The sequence below is a fragment of the Odontesthes bonariensis genome, chromosome 23 (assembly GCF_027942865.1).
Source record: "Odontesthes bonariensis isolate fOdoBon6 chromosome 23, fOdoBon6.hap1, whole genome shotgun sequence".
In the NCBI taxonomy this organism is placed as follows: domain Eukaryota; kingdom Metazoa; phylum Chordata; class Actinopteri; order Atheriniformes; family Atherinopsidae; genus Odontesthes; species Odontesthes bonariensis.
The window spans coordinates 11,915,673-11,931,856 of NC_134528.1; the positions used below are offsets into that span (position 1 = coordinate 11,915,673).

General features: G+C 39.5%; 1 protein-coding gene across 1 annotated transcript in view; it reads right to left on the minus strand.

Moving 5' to 3' along the window:
• Nucleotides 1-2,505: 2,505 nt before the first annotated feature.
• Nucleotides 2,506-16,184, minus strand: part of psme4b (proteasome activator subunit 4b) — a 42,531-nt gene continuing 28,852 nt past the window's right edge. Inside the window, exons 33-47 of the mRNA XM_075457353.1 lie at nt 14,486-14,567; nt 13,991-14,144; nt 13,475-13,541; nt 13,256-13,381; nt 12,848-13,000; nt 12,652-12,756; nt 11,573-11,664; nt 11,301-11,432; nt 10,950-11,152; nt 8,742-8,827; nt 8,422-8,550; nt 6,395-6,550; nt 5,488-5,626; nt 5,156-5,289; nt 2,506-2,881 (exon numbers count right to left, since the gene is read on the minus strand). Of these exons, the coding sequence (XP_075313468.1) occupies nt 2,747-2,881; nt 5,156-5,289; nt 5,488-5,626; nt 6,395-6,550; nt 8,422-8,550; nt 8,742-8,827; nt 10,950-11,152; nt 11,301-11,432; nt 11,573-11,664; nt 12,652-12,756; nt 12,848-13,000; nt 13,256-13,381; nt 13,475-13,541; nt 13,991-14,144; nt 14,486-14,567 (1,893 nt within the window). The 3' untranslated portion in view covers nt 2,506-2,746. The remainder of the gene's footprint in view (nt 2,882-5,155; nt 5,290-5,487; nt 5,627-6,394; nt 6,551-8,421; nt 8,551-8,741; nt 8,828-10,949; nt 11,153-11,300; nt 11,433-11,572; nt 11,665-12,651; nt 12,757-12,847; nt 13,001-13,255; nt 13,382-13,474; nt 13,542-13,990; nt 14,145-14,485; nt 14,568-16,184) is intronic.

Below are 16,184 nucleotides of genomic sequence, written 5' to 3' on the forward strand. Positions count from 1 at the left end.
TGACCAAAGGTGAACAAGGTGCACCAGAGAAACTAAACTTGAAGAATAGGCTAAGAAACACATAATCAGTCTTGCTCCAGCACTTCTTTAGGAGCTGTTGTAACTACTTCCCAAGTTGCTTATAGTGATCTTGCCTTGCTTAACACAAAATGCCTCTCTCTCCCTAATGTGAAAGCATTCATCGTGTTTATTATCATCGCACCACTGTATTGACATTCTCTCAACTGTACACACCTAGTGTTGTTATCTGTGCAGATGGGTCAGGTGACCCATTTGCACATTATTTGCCCTGTTGTCTTAAGTCAGTGTAAGTCTGTGTCTTTATGTCAATTAAAGAACATTTTTGGAGCTACAAAAGCTGTCATGCTGCCCAACAAACAATATCCCTTCCTGTTTTCTGAAAGAAACTTGACATTATTGGGATTTAAGTTTAATTATTTATTAACAGCAGTCTTGCCTCAGGTGTTGTACAAACTAATTTTAAAGAAGCAGGTGTGCAACCTTTGCTTAAGAATTCTAACCTAGGGGCGGTCGGTGGCGTAGTGGGTTAAGCGGCCGCCCCATGTACAGAGGCTACAGTCCTCGCTGCAGCTGGCCCCGGTTTGAGTCCTGCACCAGACAGCCCTGTGCTGCATGTCTTCCCCATCTCTCTCCCCCCTGCTTCCTGTCTCTCTCCAACTGTCTATCCATTAAAGGCATAAAAATATTAAAAAAAAAAAAAAGAATTCTAACCTAGAGACATCAGCCCTCTCAAATTTTAAACCTAAATCTCGATCACCCTTTTCTCTCAAAAATACTGGAGAGGGTGGTATTTGAATAATTCCATTCCTTTTTAGATGCACACAATATCCTCAGTGTTCCAGTCTGATTTTAAAGCCATCCGCTTTGCCATTAGACCTCACATTTTACACAATTGACCACAGCAACCTTTTGTCTCACCTGATTTGTCTGACGGAAGCTTTGCTATGAGCTTGGGTGACTGCGTCCCTTGGGGTTCCATATGTGGGCCGTTGTTTTTTTCCCTCTATGTGCCTCCCTCGGTTTCATCCTTAGAAAATACATCTCATTCCATAGTTATACGGATGACACTCAGATTTACCTGTCTTTGACACTGTTTTTAGTTAAGCAGAGCTGTTGCGTTTCAAAGTGTCTCTCATATATAAAAGCTTGGATGGCCTTCAACTTTTTTTAATTTAAATGAGAATGATTTTTGCAAATATGTTGGTGTTAACCAGGCTTCCCTTTAAGGGTGCAGTTGGTCCAGAATGGTGCAGCTCATCTGTTAACTCAAACATGTGAGCTTTAGCATATTTGCATCCCCACACTGCCTCCTTGGTTGATTTATAGTCAATTAATGGGCTAACTACTTTGTATTTTATTTACATTTACAAATGAAATCCTTTTGTACTCAGATCAACTGATCAGTTTCTTTTAGTTGTCCCGAGATCAAGACTGGTACCCAGAGGAGACTGGGCTTTTGCTATTGTAGCCCCAATATTATGGAAGAAACTGGCCCTGCATCTTGGGCAGGCTTCAACACTTCATGTTTTGAAGTCTCATCTTAAAACACACTTTATTTCTTGGCTTTACATTCCTCATGAAACTTCGATTCTTTTATTTCCCCATATTCTATTGCTTTTAATATTCATACTGTCAGTTTTTGTGAATAGAAAGCTGCGCTTAAATGTGTTTTATAAATAAATCTGACTTGACTTTTGGAGCTCCAGAATCAGCTATTAGCCTTTTCACCTCCTGCCAGAGCACGTCTCAGTTCAGTGAACACATCAAACTGCATCAAACAAGCAGAATAAATGAGATACAGCTCTATCTGTGACTCAGCTTTAGTTTTTTTTTTTCAAAGCACACACAGACATATTTGAAACTGGTTACCAATGTTTATTGGCTGTAGCGGCATCTGTACAACATTACATATTTGGCACAAAACTAAAAACTATCCATGCAAGAAGAAGCCTTTGTACTTGAACTCTGCATAGAGTGGGCTGTGCGGCTGCTGAGCGCGATAGGGGTGTTATCTTCTCTAAAATGCATCTCACTGTACAAATGATGCAGTGACTTTATTTAACGAGAAACAGTAAACTCTCGGTGCTGAACTATTGTGTAATACGTCATATTCTTGTACAGGAGTATGACAACGTTGTTAAAGCATATTAATTTTATTAGCCACTGCAGGTATTTATATACTTATGTTATTCTTATTTAGAGAAATAATATCATTTGCATCAATAGCAAGAAATATTTATCATAAGCATAATATCTGTTGGATAACATAATGACTGCAAAATAGTTGTGTTTAGAAATAAGATATCAATTTTAAAATAGATTCTATGTAAGTATTGACTAAATGATTGGACAGTTCCAACTTAATACATATCCTTTGAAATTACACAGCAGAGCGAAATACTGATGAAGAAAAAAGAGGTCTCTGGGATAATCAGTGTTTGAATAGAAGAACAGCAAGAGATTAAACACACACCTTTTCTCTAAAGTGGCCACCTTTGGGGCTGCTGTGCTGCTTGGCAAACAAAATGAACACACCAAGCAAGTGAAAACTTTGAAACCGTTTTACCCAGAGATGCTCACCTACTAAAGCCCAACACTCGATCTCCTGGCCAGCATTATGAGAAATTAGATGGGATGGAGTCCCCATCAGTGTATGAAGGTGTAATTATATTTATGTGGTAGCTGACAGTCAGTCTGTAGAGGACGTGGGAAGGCAGATGGCCGTCTAGGCGTAGTAACAGGGCGACACCAGCAGGTTTGTGAGCACGAGCAGTTGGTCGTCGGTGAAGCACTGCCGATGCTCCTGCCAGTTGTCATGGTGGGTGCGCCTGAACTCCGACAGGGTTTTCTTCACCGTCATCTTGAAAGAAAAATCAACACACATTCATGCATATCCCGCACTGACTTAAGAAACATCACAAGCTGATGTTAGCTAGAACCACAATTCAGTTTTTAAAACAATATAGCAAAAGCCACTGATGGACACTGGCTATTCAGCCACTGTCTACCAAACAGTTTGAAAGTAATTCAAATCACCTGCACTTCTGCTGGTTGCAGCAGTTAAAGGTCAAATCACCAGGAATACTGTTTCATTGATGAAAAATGTGGTACAACTGCATTTTCAAAAAGTTACAACACCGTAAAATTTTGATAAGAACAAAATTGTATAATTTGCCAATAATTGAAACTGTGTGTTTAACTGGAAATAGTACAAATATAACATATGAAATGTTTTAAAATTCAAACAAATATAATGAACCTAGTGTGTTCAATTGTTATTTTGGAAAAAGTGTTTGCTTATTTTAAATTTGATGATGTCTGCAAATATTTCCAAAAAGTTGGGATTGGTATGTTCACCACTGTATAACTGTTTGGAGATTCAGGAGACCAATTGCTGAGGCTGGGGAAAGTAAAATGCTATTTTGTTGTTTCTTAAAGCTGCAGTCGGCAACTTTTTTTTAGTCATATTAGCTTGAACTGTCATGGGATTCTGGAAGTAGAATATTAAATAGGCTGTTTAGGAAAAATAACGAAATCTGTAGCTCCCTCTGAAGCCTGTAATCATGCTTGCAAAAACCGAGCGCTCCCGGCTGTTTTTAACCAATCAAGTTAGGGTGGAGGAATCCTACCTGTCAATCACAGCTTGTGCACACGCTGCTGAGCGTGAGTCTGCCCCAGCTTGTGTGGCTCACACTGGTGTGAACTCACGTGCACAACCTCGTCCACAGAGGGGGAGGGGTTTGGGGGGCGATTCGGAGCTTGTTAGAGGTTGGGGGAGGGACCTGAAAGTTGTATCAGTTCGAATTTTCCGACTTTAGACTCGCAATTTTGAAAACCTGCCGACTGCAGCTTTAATATTTGATTCCATACGCTCAAAAGTACCACTGAAATCCTTTGTTATAGTTTCTGTTTCATCATACTGCAGACCTTTTCAGAGGCTGACATGCTTAGATTCCAGGCAGGACAGTTAAACACTCAGATTATTTTACTACAGAGCCAAGCTGTTGGAAAGTCTACAGAAAGTAGTTTGGCATTGTCCTGCTGAAAATAAGCAAGAGCTGGGATAGTCCTCCTCCTGTACACCCTAACTTTGGACTAAACAGGTGTACAAAATGAATGGATGGAATGTGCTTGACTCTCAGTATGAGAACAATTCCATTTAACTTCATAGTAAAGACCTGCAATAAAGAAGATGTTGATGGAAGCTTTTTATTTCTTCATTTTCATTAAGGCATAAAAAGGGTTAGAAGCATCTTCCTGCCCCTGATAACAACCTTTTTATTTTTTAATAATTTCCCATTAAACGTAATTGTCGAAGTCAAACAAGGATGAAGATGACTTCCAATTTAAGGTCTCCTTTTTGGAGTGCCTAAACGAAGCTGCTCGCTCTACGTGATGTGGAGTCCCAAAATGTAAAATGCAGCGGAGAATCCAACAGTAGCTGACAATCTCTGAAGCACTGGTCTAACATGTTTGCACTGATTAAAAAAAATAATGAGGGAATTATCATTTATTTATGTTAAAATGCCAGCAATAACAATTTTAATGTGAAATAGGAAGCTTGGGAACTATTTAGAGTGAAACAAGTTTAGAGTGAAAAGCTAGTTGATTTCAACAAGAGCACAAAACAAGGAATTAAACTGTGGGTCACTGGAACTGGAAGATGTACTCATCACCTAAATGTTGAATGTGTTTGTTTTACAATCCAACTGTCAGAGATTTAAAGGAAGGGAACCAAAACCTATTCAAATTACAGATAAGCTAGTCTGCCTGAAGAAAACAAGAACTTAATTAATTACTTTTACCTTTAAAGTGGTAGTGATCATCCAGTTTTCTCTTTAATAGACCTATTTCCTCGAGTTAGGCATATGTATTCTCAGCTATGTTTTCTTGTATTTTCTTTCCCATCTCTTTCCCTTAGGAACAGGAGAAGCACTTAATTATCATCACTAGCTCCCAATCTTTGGAATGTATAATTCAAAGTCTGCTCTATGGATTACATTGTATGTATTCTTCATGCCTGACGCAAAGCCAAAGACATCATTTTCTCCTCAATTGGACAATGAAATTATATTCTTTCAGCTCACACTGTTTTGTGCAAGACGTTTGAGTATGTATGAGTGTGTGTGCGCACCTCTATAGGCTGTGGGTCATTGAGATGGTCGCTCAGGTCCATCAGTATCTGAGGCATCCAGTGTGGAACATCATAGGGGCTTGACAGGATGCACGCACTGAAGCCGAGCACTCCAGCGTGGCGCCGCACTAAATCTGCACACAAACGCGCGCACACACAAATGGAGTGTTAAAATGGGCTTTAGAATTTCAAGGCTCAAATTTCCTTGGGGAGAAAAAAGGGTAATAGGGCAGGTTTTACTGTGATTGTCTCATTGTGTGATTGTGACGTGCACTTAAATGTATGTGCATGTGTGTGTGTGTGTGTGTGTGTGTGTGTGTGTGTGTGTGTACCTGTGGAGGCCAGCTCTCCTCTGGCCGTGGGGAGGCAAGTCTGACTCAGCGTCTGGAGCTGTGTCTGCAGACTGGAGTCCAGGGGGAAGAACTGGCACTGCAGTAAACCACTTAGGGTGGTGCACGCCATGTCCCTCACCTTCAGGGAGAATGAGGAGGAGGGGAGGGGAGCAGAGAAGGGAGGAGAGAGAGTCAGAGGTGGAAAAAAACAGCCATGGAAATCAGAACCGACAAATAAAGGATTCGGTGGAGACGCGAGGCATTTTAAGGGCAAGATACACATGTACAACTTAGATATGAGCTGAGGAGTAGGGGGGGGGGGGTGTAGAGTAAATCCACTCGCAGATCGTCAAACCCCTCCTGCATCCCTGTGCATAAATCCTGAATAAGCAGGGAGTGATAATTGATGCATTAAAACTGACAACGATACCTAGCCAAAGCATTAAGTAATTCAGGCAATATGGTTGCAAGCACAGTCATCACTCATTTTTCATCTATGCTGTACATTCAGATCAGTGGAAGGAGAGTTTAATAGTTTTTAAAGGGGGAAGGAATGTTTAAAAGCTGACGTAATTCAAAATTAGAAAAGACTGCAAAATTGATTTTATTGCAATAAGTAGAGGATTAAGTCAAAACCAATACTTAGGGTTTAGATTCGACATATGGTGTTATTCTTAGATGATTTAAATCTCCACCTGAACAGACGTGCAAGACTGCTCCATCAACATACCAGTAACAAGCTTGAGAAGTGAGGGGGACTGTTATTTTTGAGCAATAACTGTGAACAGAAAAGGATGGGAGGGAGGCAGGGGACAATAAGTCGCTCTTCATAATCCTCGCGCAATTACAACAGAAGTGCAGTGGCTGCATCAAACTGGTGCTTGCTGTCCTTTTGTAAACACATTACCTCAAGCTGTTCATCGAGCAGCAGCTGCATCACCAGCTTTCGGATGCGGAGAACCTCAGCGGGCAAACTGAGCAGAGTAAACAAGTTGTAGAAAACCATGATCTGGAGGTAGGTCAGTACAGAGTAGCGCGCATGCCACGATCTGTTGCCCGCCATCTAGTAAGAGAAGAGGGGAGAGAAAAGGAACGACTTAATGAGGGAGAGGAAGATGGGGATTCTAAAGGGTACCCAAAGGTGCAAATAATGATCTGTTGAGGAGAAACATAACGTTACTCTGTGAAGTTATACTATGTGTTGTAATAAAATGTGAGGGTGAGAATCAGCTCAAATACTCCTTCACCTTTAAATGAATCTGAGTCAGTGAGGCTTCACTTGTGTGTGTCTGTGCTTTTAGCAAAACAAGTGCATGTGCCTGGTTTCACAGGGATGTCCCAGTCAGGTGAAAATTTCTGGTGATTATATTGTAGAAGCCAAGTTGATTTATAGAGCACATGTATATCAACTGCTAGTGACTAAAGTGTTGTACACTAAAAAATATTAGTTTTTTATTAACTAATATTAACTAAAAATTTATTATTTATATTGAATAAAAGGCAGAAGCTTTAAAATAATTAAAAGGTAAATTAAATTAAAAAAATTATGAAAATTATGGGAAAAAAACCTAAATTTACTCTAATATGGAATTAAAAGCCAAAATATAAAAATGTCTTTAAGACTAGATTTAAAAACAGGGATTGCTGGAACCTGCGTAATAGGTAAGGGTAGTTTCTTTCATCACTTTGGTGCTAGGAAAGCAAAGACTTGGTTCTCCCTAGGGACAACTAAAAGCAAAAATGCTAAGATCAGAGTGATCTAGAATGTAAATATTGTTTTAAGAGATCATAAAGATACAAAATAACTTAATAGGGTTGTTCTTTTGTATCTTTCTGACCTCTTAAAACAATATAAGCCAACAATAAAACCTTGAAATCAATCTAAATCTAAAATATACAGGAAGCAAAAAAAGAGGTAGCAAGTACCATAGAGATGTGTTCGTGATAAAAGCCGAGCTACAGCATTCTGGACCAACAGCAGCTGTAAGAGCGAGTGCTGGTGTTTCAAGAAACTATTAACCACTGAGGATATCGGTTTCTTAAATTAAAAATGAGAATAAAATATCCCACCCAGGTATTTAACATATGGTTTCACATATGGTTTAAGGTTACTCAGATCCATATGGGAGGCACAGCAGGTCCCAGCGGGTCCAAAGATCAAAAACTCAGTTTCATCCTTATAGAAATTCAAGAAGTTCAAGGCCATCTAAGCTTTTATTTTTGAGAGAGCCCATCCACCATCACTGGTTTTATACAATGAGAAGTATTGTTTTTCTAAGATAAATTAATCTGAGTGTCTGAGAATATAGAACTCTGGGGGACTCCACAAAAGAGAGGTGCCTGGGAAGATAGAGTCATGAAGGCTGACAGCAAAAAGAAGCAATCAAAGCTTATAGTAGCTTTCCCAAACTTAAGCACAGTTTTGAAGTCCCCTGTCAATTAAAGAATTGCAATTTTGGTGGACCATGTTGGAACAGTTGCTTCTTCCCATTTCAATATTATATTATATTTCTTCTATGTATTAAATACATAACCATTTTCCCTATCTAGATTCTTAATGCCTAGCTAAGCTAAGCTAAGCTAACAATAAGCTTACAATATGTCCACAGCAGAATATCTTGTTGGGTCGGAATGTGAAACTCAGAAATACTGCAGTGCTTTCTCATTCCATCTTGGATCAAACATGAAACTGCAGACACCATTATAAATATTCTGAAAGCATTTGAGGACAGAACCTTTACAACAACAACTCCAATGACACACAGAAAGGACAACTAAAAACACTTCAAGCATCATAAAGAGGCAAATTACTTTAGCAAAGGGTGTTTTGAGTCGAACACAACATCTTGGCCAGCATTGTGTTTGCAGCACTATAGCAGGTCCACTGGACAGTGTGTGCTTTGAGTATCTTTATGCATGTGTATGTGTACATACCTCTTCCAGTGCTGCCAGAACCATAGGGATTTGCTCAGGATACAGCAGGCCCTGGGACATAAGAGAGAGACACGTGCGTGCATCCTGCTTCATCTCATCATAGCTCTCATCAATCTCCACTGGGGCAATCTGCAGGGAGCGACAAACGCAGAGTGAGACGAAGAGGTAGGAAGACACAGCAACGCACCATTTTGAGTAAATGAAGAGAGAAATTGAGTTTAATGGGCAAGTAAGATTGAGTGGGTAATAATGCTGTGCTGGGACCTGTGAGTTTGTGTGTGTGTCTGCGTATGTGTGTGTGTGTGTGTGTGTATTCTTACCTTGAAAAGCAGAGGCAACAGCTGTAGTTGCTGCTGAACAGGAGTGGTGAAAGTTCGCCCTGCACTCGCCATCAACCATTTCAACACTGCAAAAACATTAAACACACGTTTACTGTGCATATAGACGCAAACGTGCACACACACAGCAGATTTTGGGTGGCTGGCAAATAATAAAACCTACAGACTTGGAGCTGTGACCCTACAGCATCGCTCTGTTGGTAAAACACAATTCATCATAATTTTGGTATCTAATTGTTTATTTAATTCTGTAACCAGATATTTGTCTATATAATAGAGATTGGAGCAATGACAGAAATTGAAAGAACAACACAGGATAAAATTAGGACAAAAAAATTTGATCTAAATTGAGTCTTTGAAAAAAAGATAAATGTGGAATCAGATTTGTGGCAAAAAGAAATGAACTAAACTTGAAATATTGATCAAGGGCAAAAGTTCCAATAAGAATTCCAACAGACTCCTGCACTACCTCCTATGTTCAGATCCTGCAGTTGCCGGCCCAAAGCATCGAGCTTCCCATAAATATCAATTAAATACAATGTGACTTCTTTGGCTTCAAACTATTAGTGACACTAAAACGCTGACCAGCCTTATCAAACGTGTTGGCAGCAAAACTACAAGACTGTTATACAAGATACAATTATAACCAGTGATATAGGAGCAGAGGGAGCTGTAAAAATGACTCTGGTGAGTTTACAACACAAGAACACTGACAGGTGTGAATAAAAACCTTGATGAAAAATATTCAAAGTAAATTAGTGTTTTTTTTTTTTTTAATGTATCCAACAAATTCCTGTCCTTGACAAGAAAGGTTTTGGTTTTATGAGCTGCAGTTTTTTGTATCCATGTCTGACATTTACTGCATCAGAATAACATTCTGAGTTGTAGTATTAAAGTACAGCTCATTACCGCTTTGCTAATTTGGCCAGCAGTGCCTTCTTATGTAAAGCTAATAGCTCCATCTGGATGCAGTATAGATCCTTTACTGTACAGTTCTGAGCTTCAGATGGAAAATTAGATACATTTAGGTAATCTTTTAGTTTAAGAAGTAACTACTAGTGATTACTACGGGTTAAAGTTTCAAACAATTAAACATTTTTAGTTCACACCTGACATTCTTACAAAGCTGTTCGAACAAATGGAAAAAGCACAAAAAGCATAAAAATCACTGAAAAGAGAAAATGCTGCTGAACCTTGAAAATGTTGTTTCTTTTTCATTTAGATGGTATGAGCTCCAACAATAAATATCCACCAAATCTGTTGTTTTTTTTTTGTATTAAGTTGAGAGAAAGCAAAGAATGTAAGAACAGTTTATAGAATACAAAAGAAACACCATTCTGAAAGACTCTACAATTAGCAAATTAACAGGTGAAAGGTGAAGGTATCACCAAAGGATTTGGCTTTTTTTTCTTTGGCAAGGATCAGTCATGGCTCACCTATTCGTGCCAAACACTATCAGAGAATCATTGATGTGTTAAAATATATTTCTCAGTGGAGGATTGCAAAGAACTTTGGTATTCCATAATCTGTGGTGAATAATACTGTGAAAAAATACATAAACCACTACAGAAGGTGCATGACCTTTTGAGCCCTCAGGCAGCACTGCATGAGAGGCCGTCATGCTACCACAAAGACACATCCATGGAAAACCAATTTTACTGAACTCAGTACGCCGCTGCATCTAGACATGTAACCTGAGACTGTAATACAAAAGGGAAGCCATATATCAACTCTGCGTGGAAACACCGCAGAGTTCTATGGACACAAGTTCATCTGAGAGAGAGAAAGACAGTGGACATGTGTTCTGTGGTCAGATGAGAATGGAAAAGATCATCCAGGCTGGTACTAGAGAGGTGCAAAAGTCTGTGTCTGTGATGCATGGGGATGCATTAGTATCCATGGCATGAATGAGTTCATATGTGTGAAGATACCATTCATGCAGACGTGTGTATTGTAATTTCAAAGAGACATATGTTACCATTAAGGTGACATCTTCTTCCAGGAGGTTTGTGGCTATTTCAACAAGACAATGCCAGACCTTATTTTACATCACTTACAACAGCTGGGCTTCGTAAACACAGAAAGATGTGCTGGACTGGCCTGCCTGCAGTCCAGATAGCCTCAATATATCCATGGCCTTCATCATGTCCATCCACCACACAGTTTAATTTCTTATATCCATATTCTCACCCGTCTTCAGCAGTTTGACAGCCTGGGTGCGCTCATCCGTCTCATGGGTGTTCTCCTCGTGGACGTGGTTGTGGATCTCTGGCTCCGATGTGAGGGGCTTCAGTCGCTCCAGGACTCGAGGGACAAATTCTGCCACGTGGGGGGAGGTCGTGGGCCTCGTGTGGGGCAGGGCCACGTCTATCATGAAGATATAGGTCAGGACACTGGAGAGAGGGGGTAAAGGAGGAGAAGCAGAGTCGGAGGAGGGGAGAGGAAAAGAGTCACAAATGCAAAATGGCAGCCATGGGGCTTTAAAATGAACATACGAGCAAATAACGTATGTAATCCAGAAGAACTAAATCAATGTTGTACCTCCCGATGCGCTCTCTGACGTTCTTATACACCTGCGTGAGTTTGGGCTCCAGATAAGCTAGCAGCCTGTGCAGCAGTTCAGAAACTCTCCACTGCTGCTGGGCCAGACCTCCTTGAAGCACATACAGCAAACTGACACAAAGGAGAGGACAGAAGGATGGGTAAGTCACTGTGTGACGCTGCAGCAGCATTTATCAGCTCAGATTAATAATGCTGTCTGAAATTAGAATCTTGGGAAACAATTTACATGACATAAACACACACAGTCATACCTGGCATCCCTGAATGAACCACCCTCCCCGCTGAGAGGACTCTCCATCAGCAGCTCAAACAGCCAGTGGAGTTTCCTGGGGTCCCTGCCCTCCTGTTGGACAGCATTCAGTGTAAAACAGTGTTATTAATATTAATATTTCACATAAACAAGTTGTACTGTATGCACATGCATTAGTGTCAGAATAATTGTGAACCCTTCTTGAATTTTCCCTATTTGTGCATAAATAGATGGGTTTATGTGCAACATCATCACAGAGATTTGTGCACAACTCGGGAGTAGACAGCATCATCTAATTTTTTTAAACTTTTTTCTTCTGTCAAAAGCTAAAAAAAAAAAGGCCAAAAGCAAAAAATATCTTCTAACTGATCACTATCAGTCGTACCACCAAAAGAGGATGGCACACTGCTGTTAAAAGTATGTATTCTATATTTTCTATATTTTCGATTCATGTCCCACGAAATTGTATGTTTCCTGTTAAATTGAGATACATGCAAAAACAGCTTCATAGTATACACAGTTCTGGAAAAAGCATATAATTACAAAATAGTAAAGTGATGCATTTGTTGCTCGTAAAAATAAAAAAAAATAAAAAACTGTCCATGCTAGCTGATCTCTGTCTAGCATATCTAAAATGTATTAGATGTAATAAGTGGAATTATATGTGATAATACAGCAGTAAAAAACACAAAGCAAAGATAACGGGTGATCTTATTAGATTTGCAGATCATAAAATAAGTAGTGAACAAATCAAAACGTTGATAATGGCAGGAGATGAAAAGTGAAAGGATGTTTTCATAATTTATCATGACTGGGGGAACAAATGTCTGTATCAAATTCATCAACAGTGCAATCCATACAGCCAGAGTGCAAGAATCACTAAATATAAACTGTTTAAGGTGTTTGGGTTGTAAATGGTGTCATTGAGATTCAGAGATTAAAGAAATATACAGGCGATAAAAGCATACATTTACGATCCTCAACTTTTTAGATGTAAAATAAATGGATGAACCACCACTTTTCTTCAGAGACCAAAACTATGCTCCATGTAGTGTGTTTGTACGCATGATAGCAACTCACACAAGCTGTAGCAATGCATGTGCCCCAGTCTGCGTAGGTTTCCACTGTGATGTTGGTTAATGCTGTCCTGATCAAAGGGCACAAAAGCTGCCATAACCTGTCCACCTAAGCACACACACAATAATGAAAGTTTTATTGATATTGACTTTTCTTATCAAAAAGCTGTGCAGTGTGTATATTTGTAGATGTGTGCCACCTTGCTGAAATTCCAGTGTTTGCTGCCTCTGATTAGTCCTGCTGTAATCTCACACACGCAGCGCTGGGAGCTCTCATGGGGGTCACTGGCAAGCTGCTCCAGGTGAGGCCATAGCAATGGCACGAACACGTCGCCATAGTTACGAAATAGCCCCTGTCAATCAAGCATGAGCAGGAGGGTTTATTTGGCAAGGAAGTAACAAAGACATGTGTTTTGTTTTTTTTACTAGAAAAAGACAGATTATAGTCATCTCTTTGATATAAGTGAACTTTTGCATGACGAAGAACAATAAATCAAGGAGGAACAAGACAGACATTGCAGCTTTGTGAAATTTCAGACGTGATATCTTGTGTCCCGTTTTTGTAAAAGGCTTGTCATATTGTCAGGGGATGAGTGTTAAAACTGCACCTTGAAGAGGCAGAAGCGCCTAGGGTTGAAGCTGTCTTTTCCTTTCCGCTCTTCCAGAGACAGAAACTCTATCAGCTGGTCGATAAACTCGGGGTCCGAGAAATATTCAAAGATGATCTTTTCGCCCTGAGTGACACACAAGCGCACGCTAAAATGTTGTAACAGTAACAGTGAGTCATCTTTGAGAGATTCTGTGTGTTGCACAGCATGAACATGCACCTCACTCATCTCCTCATATGGCAGGTCATCTTGTGGCTTTTCAGAAGCTGCATTGATCATCATTTCTCTGAATGGAGCAGGAGACAAAGAAAAGGCTGCTGTGATTTATAGATAACATCACAAAGAAAAAATCTGGATAGACACATACTGTCTTCAAATAAGCAGCAAGGATAAATGGATGATTATAAAGTCAGTTAGTCAGCAAGCCATCCGACTACCAAGACAGCCAACGCTCTGCCTATACATCAATTCTTCTATTTAGGGCAGGCAGTAAGTCGTTCATTCAGCCTTATCTGGGTTGGGTCATGACAGGAAGTCAGTTCAACCCCCAGCTAGTTATGCAGCCACCCAGATCAGTCATAGAGCAGGTAGTCAGACACAAATGTGGCCACAACGCCACAGAGACAAGCACCAAATCAACCGGGCAGTTAAGTTGATCAGCGATTTAGTTCTTTCCAACAAAGCAGTTAATCAGAGTTTTAAAATCCACCATCTTAACTCTCATTTTGACTTTACCTCGGCCATGAGTAGTAGCCCCAGTGTGTTTTCTCCACACACAGCAGAGAGTCCCACTGTTCCTGACTCAGAGGTAGGTTGTTGCTGTCGTATTGCAGCCAGCAATTCCCCTCGCGATCCCCAACGCACACCCCTTCTGGATCCTGGATGCCACCTACCAATGCAATGCAACTGTATTAAAAAACCCTGGGCACACATAATTCAGCCTAACACTTGTCTTGCTTTTGGGTGTGTGTTTGTAGTGGAAGGTTTGGGAGAACTGCCCCTTTTCTTGACTCAAAACAAAAACGACTTTCTAATTTCAAGCAATTTATCCACTAATAAAAAACAAATGAAGACGTATATTATGTTCTAAATGTTTACTCAGTGGTAAATTACCACAGAATTAATCTCTGTATCATGATGCATTACTTAGTTCAAATGGAAAACCAAAAAAAATCCTACCTTTTCTAACAGGAACTAAAAGTGAGTGCTGTATAGTGTGCGTATACTCACTGATATCTGACGGCTTCATTGCCACTTTCTTTCTTGGTCGTTTCAGCTGTTTTAGGATAGCAGCCACTGCTGAGATTGCAACCTAAGAGAGAGAAGGACAATGCTGATAAATAATAAAGAAAGGTGTCACAGATTTTTCATCTTAACTGTTTCCTCATCCTGTAGAGAATCTTATTTAAATTTACAGGTTTACAGGTAGGACAGATGGAGTCATAGGGGCTCCCCACAAGTATTAAAAATACTGTGAGTATTAAAAGGGACACAATAGGTTTTTTGTTTTGTTTAGTTTTTTTCTTCTGTTTGAGTGGTGGTGGGTGGGCTCTTTATTCTGCCTTTATTTTTTATTTTTTCTGCTTGCCTGACTAGTTAAAAAGGTTAAAAAGTTCAAGGTGCAAAATATTGTGTTTTTTAGTAAACCCCCAATATACATCCAAAAGTTTAAATGAGCCTAATATTTTCTTAAAAAGGTCTGAACGGACATTATCTGTCATACCTATGAGAGGCAGTGGACTGAAATAATCCCATCTCAGTTTAACGTCATCCAGGAACCTGTACTTCCGTGCAAGTTAAAAATACAATCAGTTGGCATATGAGTTAATCCAAAAAGTGAATTAGGGTTAGGGCTGAGTGTAATGAGATAACGCAGATTGTTAACTTGGTAAGTCATCCAAGGTTTTCTAACTCTGGATATGAACGCATTCAGTTAAATAGGGATGGATATGAAGCGGGCAAATATAAGAATATAATCTGTCTATAGTCTTACAACTTTTGCAACAAAATCAGCAACCAAATCAAATCTGCAACCAATTATGTTAATTGTTCAGTGTTTTTAATCATTTTTACAACACAACCCACAAATCTTTCATAGGCACAAACTTTAGTTCTTTAATCAGTCTCTGTTTTAGAGAAGCAGTTCCTTTAGTTGCAAATCTATCTCCTAAATAGGTGCTCATAAAGGAAAAAAAAATAAAATAGAAGCAAGGAAAGCAGAGAAAACATCCTCTCACATCAGTGCACAAAGTTTTTCTTTTTCCAAGAGAACTGATTGGTCAGTGAGCAATGTTTTTGCATATCTCTACTCTATAATCTTTTCTGGACCAAGAAAACCCATAGTTAAACCAGATGTGACCCTACCTGCTTTTCAGTACAGGGTTCTGTGCTGCTGTCGTCAATCCTGTATGCTGTTACGTCTGTAATTTAGCACCCCAAAATTAGATTTTTTTTTTATTTTATAGTCGCTTATTGCTGATCATTCATAGTCATTTCTATGTTTTTTTTTCTTTGTTGCTCTGTTTCAGTGACGTTCAGTATTCAGTAAAGACTCGCCTCAGTTAATAGTTTCAATAATTATAATATAATTAATTGAAAATAAATTGTTAATTCTCTTATCTCTAAAAACATGAACATCAAAAACATTCCTTCTTTGATGGGCAGCAGCTGGCTGTCAAAGTCGCCTTTACACTGAAGGGAACAAGAGAGAAACTAGTGCTGTAACCACAACTCATGGGCGGACAGCATATTGTTCACTGAGACTGTGAAGAGTAAGGGGCAAACCTAACTGGACTGAACTGACATTTGAAGTTTGTTCTTTAATGTGCTGCAGCAAAGCAATTAATTCACTATCTTCTGTGCACACTCATGCTCGTGGAGCTCATTTCCTGCTGTGAATATGTTTCTTTGGTTGTTTAACAAGCTAAAG